Source organism: Vicia villosa, linkage group LG4 (assembly GCF_029867415.1).
Source record: "Vicia villosa cultivar HV-30 ecotype Madison, WI linkage group LG4, Vvil1.0, whole genome shotgun sequence".
Lineage (NCBI taxonomy): Eukaryota > Viridiplantae > Streptophyta > Magnoliopsida > Fabales > Fabaceae > Vicia > Vicia villosa.
The window spans coordinates 175,939,032-175,952,139 of NC_081183.1; the positions used below are offsets into that span (position 1 = coordinate 175,939,032).

The 13,108-nt window shown below is 34.2% G+C and overlaps 1 protein-coding gene across 1 annotated transcript; it reads right to left on the reverse strand.

The window, feature by feature from the left end:
- Positions 1-4,080: 4,080 nt before the first annotated feature.
- LOC131596064 (protein phosphatase 2C 51-like) lies at positions 4,081-6,954 on the reverse strand. Its single transcript, XM_058868623.1, has 3 exons — positions 6,149-6,954; positions 5,873-5,978; positions 4,081-4,479 (listed from the first exon to the last, which is right to left on the reverse strand). The coding sequence occupies exons 1-3, from the start codon at positions 6,842-6,844 to the stop codon at positions 4,169-4,171; spliced, it is 1,113 nt and encodes a 370-aa protein (XP_058724606.1). The 5' UTR covers positions 6,845-6,954; the 3' UTR covers positions 4,081-4,168.
- Between the last annotated feature and the right edge of the window lie 6,154 nt (positions 6,955-13,108).

Here is a 13,108-nt window from a genome sequence, read left to right on the forward strand (position 1 = left end):
CCTAAAACTTTAGTTTGGTCCACAAAAAGGTGAGAGTTGGGTGAGGCATGTCCGCAGGCACTCTATCTTTTTAATATAAAAATGCAAAACTTTATGTTAATGTACGTGCCCACAAAAAACGGGAAGGAACGAGACTGACACATTAGAGGGTGTAGATTTAAAATAGTTATAGAAGTCTCTCGATCAAAGTACGTAATCAATATTATTGATTTGAAAGTTTGGTGTACCTTACTACTATTACTTATGGTTTACAAGATTTTTGAACCGGTTCAAACCATCTGACCTAACAGGCCCATGGGCAAGTTGGTTTATCCATGTGGGGTACTCGGGTTGACAAAAGTTGGTATTGATGGATAATTCCGGTCGGTTTTGGATGAGTGAAATTTAACCATTGTAATCCAAATATAATTAATACTATAAAAAAATATATTATCTTATCATACTGCTAGTATAGTAGTACACACAGAAAATGCACGGTGGTTGAGATTATATTGTGTGTGGTCTAGCGGTGAAACGCTTGGGTCCTGAGAGTGTTCTCCTCTCAAGGTCTGAGGTTCGAAACCCGTTAGATACAAATTGCTTATTAAAAAAATTAAAACAATTTATCACCCATCTTTTCATCATTTACTTTTTTCTGACATACATTGAATATAATTAAAATAATTTATTTTAGTATTAAATTTATTCCTTCGTGTTTCATTTGGAAAGATAAGTCTCTCATCTTCAAATCACACTTACTTTCACTTTTCTCTTTCATTCATTATTCTTCATTCTTCTTGTTCTATTGCTTTTCATCTTCTCATATACTTCATATTCTCATATACTTCATATTCTCATATTCTTTTTCTTTCACTAGCAGTTTCACTTGTTTCAAATGAAATTTGTTTTTTTTTATTTTACTTGAGTTTTAAATGTTATATTTTTATGAGTTGTTAATTTAGTGGGTTTTCACTTGGAATTTTTAGAGTTTTTAGAGATCAAAATTTACATTGATTCCAACCCATTAAATCACATCAGCTTGAAGCAAATCATCTAATTTTTCACTCTAATGGTGCAACTTTAAATAACCCATATTAGGTCCTACAACTTTATTTCATATATTAATATTTTATTCATATTAATTTGATTTTAGCTTAGGATAATGATTTAAATTAATATTAATATAAAATAAATAAAACTAATTAAACTTAAAATTTAAAACAATAATTAAAATTAATCTCAATTACATGACATATAATTAAAAATAATAAAAATAAATAACATCACATAATTAGTCAAATTTAAATTTCGTTGTCCTCAAGTATATAAAATGTTCCCAAATATATTTGGCGATGAACTTGTTTTTCACGAAGACTTGCTCTTCTTTGTAGTCTTGTTGCAAGATTCAAACAAGGGTCGTTAAATGTTTCAGTCGTTGAGCTATTGTTATCGATATTATCATAAGAATAATTAAAATCACCTTCATATGTGTCTTGTTTGTCTTCAACAATCATGTTGTGCGATGCAAGCATATAAATGGTATGCTTGAGGGTTCCCATGTCCCAAGCACGTGTTGGACCATATATAATTGCAAATGGAGAGTGAAACACTCAAAATATTCGTTCTACATCCTTTCTAGCTGATTCTTAATGTTTCATAAATAGTTTTCCTTTTTCTTCTCGTGGCATTGAAATGATCTTGACAAATGTAATCCACTCATGATATATACCATCAGCTAAATAATACCCCATATTATACGGAGTCCCATTGATTGTATATTGCAAAATGCCAACAAGTCCTTCCAAAATATTGTTAAATACGTTGTATTGGTTTAACACAATAATATCATTGTTTGAACCTACAATACCAAAAAATACATACCAAATCCATAAGTCTTGTGATGCCTCTGCTTCAAGCATGATCGTGGATTTACCATAATCACCTCAACAAAATTGTTCTTTCTATGCAATAAGATAATTTTTCCATTCACGATGCATACAATCAATGGAACCTAGCATGTCTGGATATTCATGTGACTCCCCTATTGTAAAAAAAGTTCAATATTATTGTTATTAGGCCTTATCAAATACTCATCCCCAATTACCTCATTCACTCCCCTTACAAATCTCTATAAGCATTCAACTACAATGCTTTCACCAATTCAAACATTTTCGTTTACAATGTCATCAAAAGATCCACATGTCAACATACGAATAGCAGAAGTGCATTTCTACATTGGTGAAAAGCCCATTTTACAAGTTGCATCGACCCTCATTTAAAAATGCTCATCATAATTTCCAAGGGTTTATACAATTCGAAGAAACACATGCCTATGCCTTTTGAACCTTCTATGGAATTGGGCATCTCTGTATATTGCATTTTCTTAGAAGTAGTCATTGAATAATCCTTTATGCCCTTCTTCATAACTCTGATCTATCGCTGATCTTCTTTTTGTCCTAGAGGAACTTCCAGTTTGATGTTCATTCTCGAGCATTAACAATAATAGTTCTACATTTGTGTTGTCCAACGTCCCAAAAAAAGTTTGTTGAGGTTGTTTGAATTGTTTGGATTCAATAAAGTGAGAAAAGGGTGATAGAAGAATGAGATAAGGGTGATAGAAAAATTATAGAAAAATGAGAGAAAGGTGATAGAAAAGTGAGATAAGAATGAAAGTATATAATAGGCTAGTTTGAATAACAGTTGGTTTGAATATAATAATACCCAAAAATAATAATACATAGATGTTAGGTGTTGATACATTACAAATACTACATGTTATTTAAATATAATGATACTAGAACATTTTATCTTAACTAAAATCCATATTTTTTTTAGCTTAATACAATGTTTTTCATGATATTCACTTTGACTATCATTCATCTTAGAAGTGTTTGACATGATGAATTGCATTGCTTCAAACTCCATATTTTCCTTGATTAGTTTGTTTTCTTCATCCTTAAGTCATGCTAGATTTTCCATTATTACCATTCTTTTATTCATTGTATCATGCATAACACTAGAAGGCGGCAGTTTATTTTCATTTGTATTATCCTTTGCCTTACCTTTCTTTTTGCTGTCTTTTGTCCCATTGGACACTCCATCGAAATGACGAATTATACTCATAACTTGAAGGTGTGCATGAGTTAGGCGATGATGTGTATGCACCACTAGCAGAATTCTTTGTTCTCTTTGAAGAATTGTAGGTGGATGCTCCCATCCATTTAAGTTCATCTTTTAAAAGCCCTAATAGATACTCAAGATTAAATGATGCACCTTCATCTTAAGCAAAAAAAAACATGTGCGTTGACTAAGATATCTTTATCTGATGTCCCGCTTTTATTTTCATTAACAACTTATTTGTAACAACCAACAAATTTATGAACAAGACTGTTTATTCGAGTCCATCGACATTATAATTGGACGCGTTGCTTTTCTCACGGCTGCCCACAATAATGGTTATTATTGGCGGTGATTCTTAACCAAAAATTATCGGCTTTTTTATCAACTCTCATTATTGAATTTTTTAAACATTGAGTCATGATTGCTTGAGAAGTGTATCTTCATCCCTTGTGAATAGCTCTCAATTTCTTTTTTTACCGAATGCCTTTCTTCTCTTTCAATTTGAGTTGGAAATTATGGAACTTGACGTTCGGACATAAACCCAATTAGTGTTTCAGGTTCACGATGAAAAAAATCTATCCCATGAGTATTTATTTAAGGCCTAATATACATATTTGAGTTGTTTGGTGACAAAAAAAAAACACTACGAAGTTTGTTGTCGGTGATAGAAATTGAGACTTTGGTGGTGATGGAAATTTAGAATTCAGTTAGTACATAGATAATTGAAAATTATATTAATTAGGATCCATTTGACCAAAACAATAGTAATTTTGAAGTAAGAAGATGAATATTTAAGTAAAATATTATGTCAAATGAAGGGAAATGAGATGAAATTGTGAGGAAAAAATTGAAAAATTGAGACTAAAGTAATGAAATTGTGAGAGAGAATTTCCACCCATGAATTTATTTCAATGTAATGAAACTCACAAAAAATTCAACCGATTTTCAAATTTTAAAAGAGTGCATTAGAGATTGAATTCATGACACTAATTAATTACGATTATTATATATACTAAATAATATCTTAGAGCAAATGGTGTACAACCTTGATTGAAAATAAAAAGAGGCGTCAACTAGATGTTAATGTTCCTCTTAGGTCAACAACTATAACACTGATATTATCTCTGCTACCCTTTGCCAAAGCTATCTCAGACAACAATGCTGCAGCTTCAGCAGCACGACTAGTCTGATTCCCAACCCCATCACAAACTCTCCTTATTTTCCCTTTGAAGCATTTCCTTACAACTTGGCACGCAATTTCACTAGACATCACACCCCATAAACCATCACTTGCTAGTATCAGAAATTCATCATCACTGGTTCTCTTTGTTACAGTGACTTCAGGTTTTGATATTACATATGGTCGAAGATACTCATCTCCTGCATGCATCAAACAAACATAGTTACAACACATATACTTGGTTATGTACTGTTGTGATTTAATGAAATTGATCAAGCACATATAAGAGAATGGATTTGAATAATTTGATACCATGTAATCAACTCTTTTTAAATATGTTCTTAGTCGACTTTACAAATCACATGTGTAATATGTTTAGTTAGCTATTTGTTGAGAATAATAAATCATTGATTTGATTTTTACCTTCAAAAGTTGAGGTATAAGGCTTTGAGTAGAGGGGTGAGTCGAGTATACCTAAGATGAATAGTTAAAGCTGATTTATATCTTCATTTTATATAATTAGGCACAATTTTTGTTTGAGTTAGTTGTGTATTTGATTATAGGTAATTATTAGTAAGTTAGTTTTGTTAAAATTAGTTAAGATTTGTTAGTTGGTCATTATCATAAGATGTATCATATATTGATTGTAACAAAGATCTTATCATGAATCAATACCAAAAGCTATTCAATCATCTCATAATTGAGCCCAAGAAAAGAGAGAAATAAAATAAAAAATGAATGAATAATTTTGGTATGAATCCAATGATAAGATCTTAGTTAGTACAATGATAAGATCTTCAAATAAAAGATGATTTTAATGCATACATGATGAATTAACAAATCTTAACTAATTTTAACAAAACTAATTAATAATAACTATCTATAATCAAGTATAGCAACTAGCACAATTAATTCTAACAATTTTTTTTAATATCGACTGCAATAAAATAATAATAGTTTTTTTTTATGTTTAAGTACTTCTAAGTTTAAATTGATCTTTACATACTATTATAATAAACTATAAAATTAATAACAAAAACTAGCAAAATTTTAATGCTTAAGTTATTGGAATATAGACTAGAACTAGAATAACCAAAAAGCTTTTGAATTTGATTTTTGTTGTCTTAGACATGGAAGATATTTATGTCAAGAACCACACAGTATTTAATCATTTATTTCCCTCCAATAATCTTCAAAGAATTTAAATGACCAGACACTTTCCCAATAAGCTTAAAAATTAAAAATCATTTTGATGACATGTGCAAACTTATTTGTATAAAGAATACTCACATTCTATTAGATTCCTCTTCATGAGAGAGTTTAAGCAACATTGTGTCATCTTGATTGGTTAAAGATTTAAAAGCAAGCATCGCATGCCATCGCATATGATCTAACTATAAAACTCTCTTTTCTTTCTATTTTTGTCAAAGTTATTCTGCTAATCTAAAAAAAGCATATCAGAGTGCTAAACTGGAAAAGACATGCTCATTCTCATATCATAAAAATGGATTAACCAACAAATAATTGATTAATTATCATTATTAGCTAATAACCTACATATATCATGAAGAGTTATTAAAATTTGAAACGTACCTATAGATCGTGAAGTGGCAAGAACACCGAGAACACGGTGACCATTCCAGTTTATGACCCTTCCACCAGCTTCTTCTATTCGCATCAACTCATCAGGTCTCTCTGGCTGTGCACACGCAAGGAATTACCATTTTCATTATCATACAATAATTTTCTTTAAATTATCTCATTCTCTTATTCATGAATGATTAAATCAAAACTATAAAAAATTAAAGAAATTAATTAGTATATACAATGGAGTAATTATAGTTATACAAAGTTAAAATTAATACGCACCTTATGATCACTAGATAACTCCACAACTTCGCCGCCTCTTCCCAAAACCGCCCTAGAATCACCGCAATTTGCAACAACAATCTCCCCCTTAGCCATAACCGCCACAACAGCCGTGGTCCCCACAGTCCTAACCGCTGCATTACTCGCAACCTCTCTATCCATTTTACCAAAACACCCTTCCATCACTCTCTCCCAGTCCCATTCCACGTCATTTCCGCATCTCTCCATCTCCTCCGCCACAACCTGATGCAACCTCTCTCTACAAACCTCCGCCACCTGAGCTCCACCGTGACCGTCATACACAGCAAAGAAATCACACTTCTGATTTTCTTTCACTGCAAAACCTAACTCAACGCTCACCGCATCCTCCATTTCCTTCCTAGTTCCTATCACCGACACCGAACCATACGATATATCTTTATCTTCATCATTCCGCTTCGACGACCGATCCTCTTCCTCTGACGACGACGAACTCGCCAGCGTCAGAGATATCTCAACCGATTCATGAATCTCTCCTCTCTCCGTTTTTGTCCCAACGGTAAAATCATCTCCGCCGTGGATCTTCGCCTGACAACTATACTTCATTCTCCGAATTTTCAACCTCCTTCGCTGAACATTCTCCAATTTCCTAACCGTCTCAACCGAGTCCACTCGTGAGAAAGACGATTCCAGCGAGTGTCGTTTCACGTCCTTCATCGTCGTTTTTGCATGCAATAAATGTAATAATAACAAACAAACAAAAAAGCTCAAGCATTGGTAAAAACGGCGGAAGTGGAGAAGAGGCAAATTTAAAGTGTGTGACAGCGAGATACGAATTACAACGAATCTAAACCGTTGATTTCAAAATCGTTGATTAATCGTGTAACAGGTGGAAATTCAAAGGACAATTAAACTGGCATTTTATGAAGGAGACGTGGACGGTTGAGATTAAAAAGGTAAGTACGTGGAAGGTGGATGTTTTCGGAAAGCGATACATTGTGTGGGGCCAGTTGGTAAAGGAAAGAAAAGAAAGAGAAAGAAAGAGAAAGGTCGTAGTCATAGTCATAGGATAGTGTTACGTGGCGTTGTTGAGGTTGGTTTGAGTAAATAATTAATTATTATGCTTTTGTTGAGGTTAGAGAAGTTGAGGGACATGTGTTATGTGGAGAATGGAGATGGGTTGCGTGATTGATTTGGGGGATTGTTACTAGATATAGAAGAGATACCATTGCAGCTTCCTAACTACTGCACTGTTTGTAGACACGCACGCTGATTTTCCTTTCTTTGTCCATCCATGCTTCATGTTTTGGGGTGGTGTGCTGTGGATACCCACGTTAATCATGCATCTTGTTTTCTTTGTAAAATAATGTTACTTGTTAAATGTACCTTTTTTAATATATATATATATATATATATATATATATATATATATATATATATATATATATATATATATATATATATATATATATATATATATATATATATATATATTGATGAGGGATATTCTTACTCCAGGAGTAAGTTATCAAGATTTACTCCTCATCATGACCATTGATTCTTTTCAATCTAATGGTTAAAATTAATGAGTAATTAAATGTGGAGAGATAAAAATAATACTCATTAATTTTAATCATTAGATTGAGAATAATTAATAGTCATGATGAGGAGTAAGTCTTGATAACTTACTCTTACTCTTGGAGTAAGAATATCCCTCCTCACATATATATATATATATATAGTTAATTACATGACATATTCGATGTGAGACTTCTATGCAAATATTTTTTAACAAATAAATACAGATTCTATCACACACCCATAGTTGAAGCGGAGGGTTAATGGGCGCTTAGACTGGTTTAGAAATCATGGAAGAGGATTCTAGGGAGATCTTTAGTGAAAATATCATCAATTTGGTGTCAGAAAGGAACATGAAGAACACATGCTTAACCACAAGCAACCTTCTCCCGAACAAAGTGAATGTCCATCTCAATGTGTTCTGTACGTTGATGCTGGATAGGATTGTCGATAGGTAGATAACACAAACATTGTCACAATACACAAGAGTAGTATGAGAAATAGGAAAATGAAGCTCTAAGAGAAGGTTGCAGAGCCAACATGATTATGAAACCGCATTCGCAACGCCTGGGTACTCAGCTCTGCACTGAAACGAGAAAGCGCATATTGTCTCTTGGAAGACCATAAAATTAGGTTGTCACCAAGAAAAACCCAATAACCTAAAGTAGATCGAGGAGTATCGAAATATCCACCTTAAGCAGCATCAGTGTAGAAAACAAGCTTCTTAATAAAAGAATGATAGAAATGCAAACCATATTGTAAGGTGCCTTGAAAGTAACGCAAGATGCATTTCAATGCAAGCATGTGCTTAGTGCAGAGAGCATGCATGTGAAGACACACCTGCTGGACAATATATGAGACGTCAGTACGGATAAATGTGAGATACTACAAAGCACTGACAAGACTCTGATATAATGTAGGAACATCATATGCAATGGCGACAGAGGGACTGAGCTTCTACTTGGTGTCAATTGGAACTAGCAAAAGATTTGCACGAGGCCATGCCTGCTCAAGCAATAATATCGCTGACGTAGGTACAATGACTAAGAAAAAGTCCATCTGCATGTCTGGTCACTACAATATCCAAAAAATAGATCAGCGGTCCCAAATCTTTCATAGCAAACTCAGATGCAAGAAGCGCCATGATAGATTTGTGTAGGTCGTGAGAGGAACTGATGAGGATGATGTTATCAACATAAACTAAGTTGTAAGACATGTTAGAATTATGCCGATAAATAAAGAGAGAGTGATCAAAGGTGTTATGCCAAAATCCAATGGTGGAGACATAGTTAACGAAATGTTGGTACCAAGCACGAGGTGTTTGTTTCAAACCATAAAGAGATTTTCGCAGGTGACACGCATAATTTGCTGCATATAGATAGTTTCATGAATATCACCAAGTAGAAAGGCATTCTGGACATCTAACTAATGAATCAACTAAGACTTCGATTGAGCGATGGTGAGAATAGTGTTAATGGTCGCAGGTTTCACCACATGGCTGAAAGCTTCATCACAATCCACTCATGCAAATTGAGACCTGCAGTCACCTATAAGTCGAGCTTTGTAAAGATCAAAACAACCACTAGATTTCTTTTTATGCCAGAAAGCCCACATAAAATGAATAATGTTAACATCACATGATAGATGAACTAAATCTCATATATTACTTTTTAATAAGAGCATTAAATTCAAACTGCATTGCGGATTTCTAATTAGGGTCAGAAAGGGCAAGTTTATGATTTTCGGGAAGAGGGGAGATGATCGGATTATCAATTGTAACAGACGGTTTAAATTTTATCCTAGGTTTATAAATGCCCCTCATGCTGCAAGTGGCCATGGTTCGGGATGGAGGTGCGGGTTAGGTCGGTGGTGTAGGTGAGGGAGAGGTATCTAGGTGATTCGATGAGGAGGAGAATGAAGTGGCTAAGAAGGCTGGCGATATATGATGAGGGTTAGGTATAGGTGATTGTTTGAGGAGATCATATGGTGGAGACTCTAAAGATATATGAGTCCACTGATGTATAAAGGAATGATGTAAAACATTGCTGAAATTTTTTCGTATATAGGGGCAGGTGTGAAGGACAAGCAGGCATAAGGAAGTTGAGTCTTATCAAAGATGACATGCCGCGAGATGATGGTTTTTCTGTGCAAAAAATCAAAAAATTTATAACCTTTATGCTTAAGGGGATACCTTAAGAAAACACACATAGTCGAATGAGGTTGAAATTTGTAGATGGTATTGGAGGAAAACAATGGATAACAAATACAACCAAAGCTACAAAGATGTGTGTAAGAGGGATCACGATGATATATAAGTTGGGTATGAGAGAGATTAGATATAGTTTTTTAGGAAATAATTTTAAGAAGATATGTAGCCATTAGAAGCACATGATGCTAATTTTTTGTTATCATGAACAAGAAGAGTGTGAATCATATTCTTAATAGTGCATATTTTTTGTTCTGCCTTGCCATTTTGTAATGAAGTGTGAGGGAAAGAGAAGCGAAAGATGGGACCATTAGCAGCACAATAATTATGAAATTTTACATTGTCATATTCTCGCCAATTATCACATTGAAAACATAGTTTGAGAAGATTGTGTGCGAATTTGATTTGAGATATAAGTGAACATTTCAAAAACTTGAAATTTATTGGTTAGAGGAAACGTCCACAGAAAATCAGAAAAATCATTCAAAAAATAAAACGTAATAACGATGACTAGTTGAACTCAAAACTAGTGATGCCCATAAATCATTGTGTAAACTATCAAAGGGCATAATAGTAATATCATTGAAGGAAACAAAAGGAAATATAATATGTTTTCCAAACACGCAAAAAGCGCAAATTGTCCTAGAGTTCAAAGCTTTATAACTAGTAAAATTATTGCTATGAAAAAACTGCTGAAGAACTAAGATATCCGAGAAGATTGTGCCAAAGGTTGTAAGAAAGACCAGCAAACGGGTAGGAAGTGAGAATTGGATAGAGAACAACAAGGCTATCACATCTAATGAGTGGATTTCCAGCCTGGAAGTCATTTTCTGAAAAACCAAAAGGATCAAAAGAAAAAGAAACATTATTGTCAGTTGTGAGTTGTCGCACTTAAATCAAAATTTTGATAATTTATGGTATGTGTAAAACATGGGTAAGGTTCAACGGCTTGTGTTTATGGGAGGTGGGTAAGGTTATGTGTCCAGAGCCCTGAATTGGAATGCCTTGTCCACTACCAATATTCTGTTTCTGATTTAAGTGAATCAAATTAAAATAAGACGAGAGATTACCTTGTCACAATATTATGTGGGAAGAGGCATCCGTGTCCATGTACCATGTGTTTTCTGGAGGAGTGAGAGACATGGTGTGTATAGTAAATGCGATGTTAGTGGGTGCTGGTGAAGCCATGGTAGCGTAAGCTTGAGGATGTTGGCCATTAATTCCCTGTTGATGGGAGGACCATAAGGGCGAGTCCATTAATAAGTAGGACATATGAATAGAGGCATGATCCGTAGTGGTGGAGTCCAACCCCACTACTAGTAAGAGGGATACTGGTATTGCGCTTGCTGTTGGTGTCAAAGAGGAGAACTTTGTGTGTTGCTACTACGAGGACCAACATGGTTACAACGACTTCACCCCGAGTCTGATTCTTGCGAGGACAAGAGCAATTTCCATAGTCGGTTGGTGCTCTAGGATGAGTCTTCAGAAGGACACTGTTGGGTGGTAAGATAAGTGGAAAGGTACTCAGTGGGTGTCAACTTAGCTAAATTGGCTTCTTCTAATATTAGCATGGAACATGCCTGATAAAATAAGGGGAAGAAATTGCTCGGTCGGATCAAAGTGGCAACACCACAATAGGCATAAATAAAGCCGAAGATGAGCTGAAGGACCAAGCAGTGATTGTTCACAGGAGCATCAACTTCTCGTAATTGGTCAAAAACGTCTTCAGACATTGACAACAAGCAAAGACATTTGAAAAGTATCCATGCGAACTCTAGAGAATTTATGCTAAAGAGTGACAACATGTGCGTTCTGATTATCTTGGAAGAGGTCAGTCAAACACTTCCAAGCATTCAAAGCTATGGAACCAGATTCTATGACGGTGGTTAACAAGTCAACAGACATTTTGGAATAGATCCACTGAAGCATGGTTCCATGCAAGGTGGCCCATTGGTCATAAGTGGAGTCACTGACAGGTGGTGAAGGCTTCTTGTCTAAAGGCACAATATGATGTAGGACCCGGTGAGAGCGACATGAATGCGAAAAAGCTCTGCCCTTGTGTTGTAGCAATCTGTTTCAATGTAAAGCATAATATGAATATTATTCCTAAAGATGGAAACATCGAGCGCCAAATGAAATTTCGGTTTGGCAAAGGATAATAGAGGTGGTGTCGGGTTTTCCATTTTGGGTGGAATAGTTTCCATGTTATCGTCGTTGGAGGAGACAAATGTTTTGCAGGTGTAGAGGACGAAAGGGACACTTGGCCGATGGAATGATTGACGCAGTCGGATTGGTGGGAGTCGGTGTTTATGAAAAAGCGACGCTAGTGGTGGGATTGCGTACACGTCGTGCAATCAGAGGGAGGAAAGGATATCTGACAGCAGCATGGTCGAAGGAAGGGAGGGAGAGGACAATCACGAAAGGTAGGGCAAGTGATGATGGTGGCAGTGCAGGAGGAAGATGTACTACGACAGTGACAACGACTTTTGAGGAGAAACGACAGTGACAACGACAGTGTTAGGGGAGGCGGCGATGACAACTTTTGAGGAGAATTAGGTTAGTATCTTTAGTACTTTTGTATAATGTAAGAGATAAATATTTAAATAAACAGTGTGAGAGTAGCACTACAAAAATTATATATATTATATGTAAATATTTAAGCTTAATTAGATGATATAGTCCATGTAGAACTTCTATACAAACACAAGAGTAAGTACAAATTCTATTATATATTGTTAAAAAGTCATTCATATATTTTTTATTTTATTTTATATCTTTTAATGTTTCTTTTATTTATTTGATTAAAATATAGATGAGTCGGTGTTAAAAGTTAAGTATTAAGTCATTTAATTGAGAAACAATGATATTGGAAATGTATTAAATATCCCCCAAGGTCTCTATTATAGAAAATATTTTTTTTATTCATTAAACAATTAATATATCTATACTTTATATAAATTAAATATTAAATATATTATTTATTTATTAATAATAATTGTTTTCTTACATTAAGTGACGTAGGAGGTAATAAACTTTCTAACATTGTTTTGAGTGAATGCACAACACTATAACTTATCTAAGACTTTCAATTTTATATTAACGATTTATATTATTTTAATTCAAAAGATGTAATTTTTAATTTTAACAGTTCGATTTCAGTTAAATGGTTGAGATTTAAAACACGTGTAACTACCCAT

Coding starts and splice junctions, on each gene's coding strand:
- LOC131596064 (XM_058868623.1), bottom strand. CDS start 6,844: ATGAAGGACGTGAAACGACACTCGCTGGAATCGTCTTTCTCACGAGTG. Junction 5,979..6,148: donor AGTTATCTAGTGATCATAAG/GTGCGTATTAAT, acceptor GCGTGTGCACAG/CCAGAGAGACCTGATGAGTT. Junction 4,480..5,872: donor TGCCACTTCACGATCTATAG/GTACGTTTCAAA, acceptor TGATGCATGCAG/GAGATGAGTATCTTCGACCA.